We start from the raw sequence: 9,013 nt of genomic DNA, 5'->3' as shown, positions 1-9,013 counted from the left end.
AATTATTTGAAAATTATTAAAAATGCCAACTCAGCTGCCACGTAAGCCAGTAACCTGCTAAAATTGATAGTAACCTGTTATCAGGTAAAATTGCATACATTTGGAGTGTTCAGTGGCCTAATTGCACTTTTTTTCGTTCAGTGGCCTAATTGCATTTTCAGGTTACGTTCAATGACCAATTTGAACCTTATTCTGAGTATAAATTGTATATTTTTGTCCTGATTATTCAACACAAGTACCCCTCTCAATGGTATACATTAGGTAAATTCTGTTTTTGTGTAATAACTCAGAAATTACACCAAAAATGTGTATAATGGCTAGGTTCAATCAAGAGGCTGTTGACAAGAACTGAACTAGTAACCATTAGGTAAAAGAATTATACACCACCCACTCAACAACCCCTTTCAAAGCAATACAAAATATTTTGTATCTTTTTTTGAAGACGAAAGAAACTCGTAACCGCGATGATATGCATTATTTTGTATATTTAGTGCGGTGTTGTCACGTTATAGAGACAAGTCTCTTAGTGCATAAAGAATTTAAGCCATGAGCTATTGAGCTTCTTAGTGCATGCAGTAGTAATTATATTGGTTAACATATGAGTGGAATTTATGAATTGAGAATAATGAAATACTTCTGTCCTCTCAATCAATGTTGTTCAAGTATTGATTAACAAGTCGTACTCCGTACTATATTGTTTAAAAGGGACATTACATTATATTGATCATTGATGTGGGGGGAAATAGTTAAATACATATATACAAGTTTTTTTTTTTTTTTTTAAGTAATTAACGATTAAAACTCACAACCACTACTATCATTCTTGCTCAAAGTTGATCAGCTGAAATCAATAAGATTAATAGATCACTCCCATTTAGAGCTGAATTTGTAATATTGTTATTATCAAGTCAATAACTTGATTAACTTGGTTGGGTTGCTAGCTTGTACTTTGTTAAGAGAATAATAGGGGCCGGCCAGAGAATTGTGTTATATATAAATGGAGTAATTATCAAATATTAATTTAATTAGAATCATAGTAGCAACAAAAAGTAACGTGTAAAATAGATAAATAATAATAATAAGAAAAAAATAAATTCTTGGTGGTTCTGTTAAAGTATGTATTAGCTTGTTCATACACATATCGCTATCATCAGCAGAGGCATAAAGGAGATAGGATAGTTAACCTGGTGAATACGAAATCAAGCATGCCTCTTCATCTCAACTAAAACATCCTCTTTTGAATTGCCGACCATTTGACCCAGCCACCCTTTTGTTGTCTTCTACATATACCAAAGCTAAGCTAAAGGGCGGCCGCCGGCCGGCGAAGCTAGCTATCACGTGGACGATTATCTCTGCGCTCAAAACTGGTAGGGTACGGTAGGTGCATGGAAATTGATCCAATCAACGTCGAGAAATCGGAGCAACTGAGATGGAGCAGCTCAGACGAACAAAGCTTGGGCATGGGCCGCGTTAGGCTCTACCGCTGCACCTTTTGCCAGCGAGGTTTCTCTAATGCACAGGCGCTCGGAGGCCACATGAACATCCACAGGAAAGATAGAGCCAAGCTTCGGGAGTTTTCCGGCGACAACAACTTGCTTTCCCTCAGCGTCTCCGCTCACCCTCATGCTCACGATTCGCCGTCGCCGCAGCGCGTTGATTCCGGTGATGAACAGCCTGCAGGTAGTCCCCCGGAGCGGCCGCCGGAAGTGGGAGACGGTCATGTCCCCAACGGGAAAGCTAATGGAAGGGAAGATCTTTTGCTTTTACCCTTGTTCGTTGAGATCCCATCGCCGGCTAACAACGGAAAGGAGATTAGCAGTGTGGTTGGGGATGTTCCTAAGGCGGCCGTGCAGTTGAGCGACGACGGTTCACCGCCAGCGTCGCCGGAGTTGGACCTGGAGCTCCGATTAGGAGTGGAGCCTCAGCAACATGATTCGGTAGTGAACATCCCGCCGATCAACCAAGTTATTAGCCAACACTAGTTATACAAAGTAACAATAATTATGTTCAGAATTTTTACAACATACGACATTTATATATATACATGATAATACAGTAATACATAAACTTTTTCATTTATTATTTGTCATATTTTTTCTCACAAATTAATTTCATCAACCTCTCATTGATCTCTACTTTTAGATTTTAATGTTAATGATATTGTCAGACGATACAGTGCTACGTTCGTGTCGAGTCCAATTCAAGTTGTCATTTGGAGGCATGGATTTAATGTTGCAAAGATATTTTGTATGACCAAAAAAAATTTGCAATCACTACCAGATGATGTATAGTGGGGAATTAATGTTGCAAAGGTTTGATTCTAGAAAGAGGTACAGTATATGCACGTTTTCTTACATTACTCATAGATTTTGTCTTTTTCATTATTTGAATTTCATTCAAAAAATGTAACAACAATTCCTATACATATATGCATGCCTAATTATTTGAATATATTCCTGGAAAAATCAGACAAGTATATAGCAATAAGTGTAAACTAAGAATTTTAGGTAGAGAATATGACAATATATAGGACGCAAAAGTATGGGTTAGATTTCATTTTAATCACTTCATCAACAATGTTGTACTTAGACTACTATACATAAGCTTTAAAATGATGTCTTGGAATTAGGAAGACTGTACTTTTATAGGAGATGAAATTTGTTCTTGATCAGAAAATCAAATCACACTGAGGCACTGTTTGTATAAATGGAAAATTTATGAATTAATATTGTAGTTTATAATTTTTGGATTATGGTAGATTCATAATCAAAGCTAAGGGACCTAAACTTGGCTATGAATTATTAGTTAAAATAAACCACATTATGTTGTACAATTTATAATTCCCAGCATTAACATTAAAAGACACCATGGTTATTACATTATATAATATTCTCTTATAAGAAAATGAAGTTACGCTTTCTTTACTATCTATAACTTTTTGCATTAGGTTATAGCTTTTTTTTTTTTTACATAGTGCTAAACAAGATTTGAAAATTGACTTTTGAAGATGAGAGAGGCATAACTACTCTTTAGGATTTATACAAAATAAAAACATGTTTTCTTTTCCTAGAACGAGTAGTTTTGATAACTTTTGGAGGGAGTACGTATATAGGAAACATGAGAATTTCTATGGTTTGGGTGCAGTGGGAAAGTGGGACAAATTAGCAACATGAGAGGTTGAAAGATTATGCACAATTAGAAATTGAAAGTGGTTAATTATATAAGAGTTGCTAAGGAGGATTGTACCATCAAAATATTGTTACATAACTATAAAGAAATAATGTAGGATAATTCATGGTTACATTCAATATCAACTTAATGTTAACAATTGAATCTCAATTTGGTGTTGAGTTTAGATAAATACACAACTATCATGTTATTATTTTCCTTTAATTAGATTTTTATTACTTAGAATTGAATTGAGTGCTTTGAATGCTCCATTGACTTTGACAGATAATCAAAACATACATCCCTGCATAATGCTCCAGGTGAACTCCACCACTCCTTTGAGAATCACAATTTGTTATTACAAACAAGTCCCTCACTACACCCTCCATTAATGAATTAATTTATATATATAACACCATTATTGTCTATCAGTTATTTAATCAAGCTCAGTATTAGCAGGAGATCAATTCAAGATCTTCTCCTGCCCAAATACAAATACATATAAAAAAAAAAAAAAAAAAAAAAAAAGTGAAATGACATCTTACTCCATAACTTGACCCCTACCCAATCAAGAAAATCAAAACCCCAAAAAGGTTAAAATTGACATATACCCCACTCCCATGCGGCATTCGTTGAGATATATAGATGTTAATGCAAGTATGCAACCCTTATAAATTAAATAAACATAAATCCAAAGCAAAAAGATATTAATTGACAAAACGTACAAAAAAGGAAACTGTTTCCATTACATTTCAGTAAGCCATTAGACTCCTTCAAGATTACATCAAACAATAAACCCTAAAAATGTCTCATCACCTACACCAAGACTCCTTTCATGACCCTCTAAAACCATGGAAACACATTCCCTTTCAAACCCTCAGAATAACAGATGCTTTCACCAATTTCATGAAAGGTTTCCTAGGAATTTGCCTGGTGGGCTCGATATCTTTGTTCTCTTTCTTAGCCTTCTCGAAATGGTTTGGCTGTTCAGAGTACCAGAATATCTTCATAAGTACGAGCTCTGAGTTTAGTACTGGTTACGACGTTATAGTACACAGCGACGAAACGAACATATCCCATATTCTTTTCGGCATTGGCGGCTCCGCGAAGACGTGGAATTATCGCCGGCATTATTGTGAAGCCTGGTGGAAACCAAATGTGACGCGCGGATTTGTCTGGCTCGATGAACGGCCACAGGAAAATGAATCGTGGCCGGAAACTTCCCCGCGGTTCCAGGTTTCCCAGGACACGTCCAGGTATATATATCCCATGATTATGTGCTTTTATAGTACCGACATTATTAGAACTTACTTCAAAACAAATTAAAGCAGGTTTAAGTACACTTGCCCGTACGGTTCGAGGGCGGCGGTTCGGATTGCGCGAATCGTGAAAGAGAGCTTCGAGTTGGGGTTGGAGAACGTGAGGTGGTTGGTGATGGGGGACGATGACACAGTGTTTCTTCCTGAGAATTTGGTTGCGGTTTTGTCCAAGTATGATCATAAACAGATGTATTATATCGGTAGCAATTCGGAGAGCGTGGAGCAAGATGAGGTGCACTCGTACACGATGGCGTACGGCGGCGGCGGTTTTGCCATTAGCTACGCCCTTGCGGCGGAGCTCGTCAGGGTTTTAGACGGGTGCATTGATCGGTATGCCGCGTTTTACGGTTCCGATCAGAAAATCGGTGGCTGTATGAGTGAGATCGGCGTTCCCCTCACCAAAGAACTCGGCTTTCACCAGGTCAGATCAGAATTAATAACAAAATTTTAAATTAACACTAATATCTCTATTTTTTAAGTTTTTTTGAACATGTGCTCATCTCAATTAAAAGCAAACTGTACAGTTATATGCTTAGGACCTTATCTCAACTAAAAGTCTAAGCTGATAGTTGAATTGCACAGCTATATGCTAAATATAATTCTTTTCTTTTCTTGTGAAGATGGACATAAGACAAGATCCATACGGGGTGCTGGCGGCGCACCCGGTGGCGCCGCTGGTATCACTGCACCACCTGGACTACGTGCAGCCTCTGTTTCCCGGCACTAGTCAAGAGGAATCTGTCAAGAAATTAGTGGAGGCCTACAAGTTAGACCCCAGTCGGACATTACAGCACAGTTTCTGCTACGATCTTAGCAGAAATTGGTCCATTTCAGTTGCTTGGGGATACACAATCCAACTCTATCCGACATTGGTGAACGCCAAAGAACTGGCGACGCCATTCCGGACATTCTTAACGTGGAAGTCATGGAACGAAGGTCCCTTCACCTTTGACGTACGTAGTATGAGCTCAGACCCATGCGAAATGCCTTTGATATTTTACCTGAACCATGTTCATAGCTTGGGCAATGGTAGCACCGTGAGCACTTATACGAGGCCAAAAGTGGACGGAAACAAATGCCAGAACGAGACGTATGCACCTGCGTTGTTGGTTCACTCATTCAATGTCTCTGCGCAAATTTTAAGTTCGGAGATATGGAAAAAGGTAAGGCTAAGCTAACAACTAAAATCTTTAGGGACCAGAGAAATTTACAATCAATATTTGAAGTATGGACGAGTTCAAATAAAAAAGACATTTTTCTCTGTTTGGAATTAAATTTGTAACTTTATAGTTATCAAATTAATAGTCGATTTACTTGATTGGAATGAACCTAACAAGTCAAATGTTGTAATATGTAGTGAGTAGCACGTTTCGGGGCTAACAACGTTGGATTTACAGGTACCACGTCGGCAATGCTGCGAGGTGGTCAACGACGGCGATGGGGCGGATGGAATTTTGCATGTCAAACTAAGAAGATGCAATCAATGGGAATCAGTTACGCCTCCATAGCTGATAGGATAGGTATACCGAACGAATTTCAGTTACGTGGACCAATTGTATGTATACTAACTGAATTGTATTCAATTCTTTGTATATTTATTACTTGAACGAAAATATGTATCTTCTTTTTATATGGGTCCAAATTGGGCTTTAATATTTTTCTAGACCACTCAACTATCTATGAGCCCAAAGAAATTGTGATGGCAAATTATGTTCTGCAACCGTGTGCATCACACGGTTGCAAAAACGGCGATGTTTTACTTTTAAAAAATCATTTTTGATTGTCTTTAGTTACGTAAACATATGTTTATAGTTTTATAATTTCACATTCTGAATGTATAGTTATAAAGTTATGGATGTAGTTATGTAATTCTGAATGTATAGTTATGAAGTTATGGATGTGTAGTTATGTAATTCTGAATATATAGTTATGAAATTAATGGATGTGTAGTTATGCAATTCTGAATGTATAGTTATGAAGTTATGGATGTGTAGTTATGCAATTCTGAATGTATAATTATGAAGTTATGGATGTATAGTTCAAATTATGCACAACATAACGCCGTTAACGGGATTCGAAACTGATTTTTTTTTTTTTTAAGTTAGACATCAAAACGACATCGTTTTTGCATGGTGCGCACGGTTGGACAGCATAACGCTCCAAATTGTGATGTAGTGAATTGAATATAATAAAATCAAAATATGTTTATTCTTTAAAAAATACTCTTTTCTTTTAAAATCTAAAATAAACGTATCAAGTGAGTTCCATATTCAATGAATCCAAGTAATAAAATTATTGAAATGATTACTGCTCCAGAGTGCACGGGATTGATTTGTTTGATGAGGGAATTGAAGCTTATCCGATCCTAACAAAAACTGTTTATGCGCTGCTATGAATGATGAATTGATGGCGGTGGCGCAATTATTCTGCCGACAATAACACCAATACAATTCAAGATACCAAGAAACTGCCCAACCACAAGAAAGAAAGGGGAAAAAAAAAAAAAGGATTAATCTCCGGCACCGCTCATTCAAAATATAATTAAAAAAAAAAAAAAAAAAAAATCTCCGACACCACTCGAATAGTCGAATATGCTATTTAATAATAAAGCATGTATGTAATTGTGTAATATTATTAATTAATAAATTTTAATTAATACACTCTCTCTATGAATCTCTCTGGCTCACCGGGAAACCACACTCTGCCCGGCGCTACTACGGAGGAATCCGATCTCCTCCAACGAAGTACCAAGAAAACGAAGAGAGGAGTTACTGAGCGGGATAACGAGACGATGGAGATGGAAGCGGACATGGGACCTCAAACCAATGGGACGTCGATTGGTTTGGACGTTATGAAAGAGAAGAACAACCAAAGTGTTCCTAGTCCGGCGAACACACCAATATCATTCCGTCGAGCATTAACTGGACTGAATGACAATGTGGGGCGGACTGATGATGTCTCTGATGACGAAGCTGGCGAGCAAGAAGATGATGATCCGATGTGCCCAGTTGTGAAACTGACGAAAGAAGAAAAGAGAAGGATGAGGCGTAGATGGGAAAACACATTGATAATCAAAGTCCTAGGGAAGACGGTTGGATACAACTATTTACTACGAAGATTAAGAACCATATGGAATCCAAAATCAGGTATGGATCTCATTGCCATACAAAACGGGTACCATTTGGTTAGGTTTGCATCAGTCGCCGATTACGAACATGCAAGGCTGGAAGGACCATGGACTGTTCTTGATCACTGCTTAGCCGTCAAAGACTGGGAACCAGACTTTGATCCCATGCGTGATGAAACTCAGAGACTCCTCGTTTGGATTCGCTTCCCTTGCCTACCAATAGAATACTACGACTACGATTTCTTGATGAGGGTGGGAGATATGATAGGATCGGCTGTCAAGGTCGATCATGCAACAAGCATGGCGTCCCGTGGTTTGTTTGCTAGAGTGTGTGTTGAAATAGACATAACAAAACCCCTCATAGCCAGTTTCAAGTTGAAAAATAAGCGCAGGGCAATCGAGTATGAAGGTCTCCATCTGGTTTGTTTCAAATGTGGAATGGTGGGTCACCGGAAGGATGCATGCAAAGTGCCGGACGATCAATTGGACAAGGAAGTGACGGAAATAACTATCATGATGCCGGAGGCAGGCGGTGCAGTGGCGGAGAAGGCAGCCGGAAACATGACCGAGACAAGAGATGGGCCAGTATGGAAAGTCGGAGGAAACAATGAGAAAAATCAGGGCAATTTGAGACCGTTAGAAGAAAAATATGGAACGTGGATGATTGCGCAGAGGAAATCAAGGGTTTACCAAAATAGAGGTGATCCGAGACGATATAAAGGGAAAGCTAACGTGGAAAAAGGCGAGACATCTAACAGGAAAGATGGAGATAACCGCGGAGATAACGGTAAGGTTTTTAATGAAGAGGGTTTTAAAATCTGGAATAACTCAAGGTTTGGGGCCCTTGATGATCTAGGAGAGAATATGGAAAAGGTAGCCCAGGAAGAGGAGACCGAAGCCCATGAAGAGGAATTTAGTTTTGTGAGGCCTGATGGCCCAACAGGGGCACTTCTAGCTGGGAAAGGTAAAAGACCACAAGTCCAAATTACTGAAGCTCAAATCACTAATGATAAATCAGAGCCCAGCAAGAAGAACAACATGGGAAGTACGATGGCGAGCAGAAAGAACGAAGGGCCACAAGTTACTGCAAAGACTAATAGACGTTCGAACCAGGCAGCGGAAAATGAAGGACATACTGTGGTGAGAGGATACGACAATGGCAGTAGAGTGGAGAGAATCATGATATCCGAAGAAGGGGAATCCATGGATATTGTGCACACACAAGTCGAGGGAGGTGAACATCATCACGACCCCCCGAACTCGTCTCCAATGGCTCATGATGGTGAGCCGGGTGATCCAATGGTTGGCGTTTGTGTTGGTGATGGCCAGTCGCTGACTGGTGTGGGGGTTGCCCTCCTCTAGGGCCCCTCTCTTTGTTTTCGTTTTGTGCTTTTGGGTT

General features: G+C 38.9%; 3 protein-coding genes across 3 annotated transcripts; all 3 read left to right on the top strand.

Moving 5' to 3' along the window:
* Positions 1–1,385: 1,385 nt before the first annotated feature.
* LOC109158744 (zinc finger protein 6) lies at positions 1,386–1,982 on the top strand. The gene has a single exon (XM_019306643.1). It carries the CDS (start codon positions 1,386–1,388, stop codon positions 1,980–1,982), a length of 597 nt encoding a protein of 198 aa, XP_019162188.1.
* Positions 1,983–3,877: 1,895 nt separating this feature from the next.
* On the top strand, positions 3,878–6,172 carry LOC109158864. The gene is made up of 4 exons (XM_019306753.1): positions 3,878–4,424; positions 4,500–4,908; positions 5,108–5,650; positions 5,885–6,172. Exons 1-4 carry the CDS (start codon positions 3,973–3,975, stop codon positions 5,993–5,995), a joined length of 1,515 nt encoding a protein of 504 aa, XP_019162298.1. The 5' UTR covers positions 3,878–3,972; the 3' UTR covers positions 5,996–6,172.
* Positions 6,173–7,155: 983 nt separating this feature from the next.
* On the top strand, positions 7,156–8,976 carry LOC109158743. The gene has a single exon (XM_019306642.1). The coding sequence runs from the start codon at positions 7,156–7,158 to the stop codon at positions 8,974–8,976; it is 1,821 nt and encodes a 606-aa protein (XP_019162187.1).
* The last annotated feature ends 37 nt before the right edge of the window (positions 8,977–9,013 follow it).

This window comes from Ipomoea nil, unplaced genomic scaffold (assembly GCF_001879475.1).
Source record: "Ipomoea nil cultivar Tokyo-kokei standard unplaced genomic scaffold, Asagao_1.1 scaffold2826, whole genome shotgun sequence".
Taxonomy (NCBI): domain Eukaryota; kingdom Viridiplantae; phylum Streptophyta; class Magnoliopsida; order Solanales; family Convolvulaceae; genus Ipomoea; species Ipomoea nil.
This window is presented reverse-complemented; position numbering and strand designations above follow the sequence as displayed.

Excerpts from the sequence above, each read along its gene's own strand:
- LOC109158744 (XM_019306643.1), top strand. The coding sequence starts at position 1,386 with ATGGAAATTGATCCAATCAACGTCGAGAAATCGGAGCAACTGAGATGG.
- LOC109158864 (XM_019306753.1), top strand. The coding sequence starts at position 3,973 with ATGTCTCATCACCTACACCAAGACTCCTTTCATGACCCTCTAAAACCA. Across the intron at positions 4,425-4,499 it reads GTTTCCCAGGACACGTCCAG|GTTTAAGTACACTTGCCCGT; the intron begins GTATATATATCC and ends AAATTAAAGCAG. Across the intron at positions 4,909-5,107 it reads AAGAACTCGGCTTTCACCAG|ATGGACATAAGACAAGATCC; the intron begins GTCAGATCAGAA and ends TTTCTTGTGAAG.
- LOC109158743 (XM_019306642.1), top strand. The coding sequence starts at position 7,156 with ATGAATCTCTCTGGCTCACCGGGAAACCACACTCTGCCCGGCGCTACT.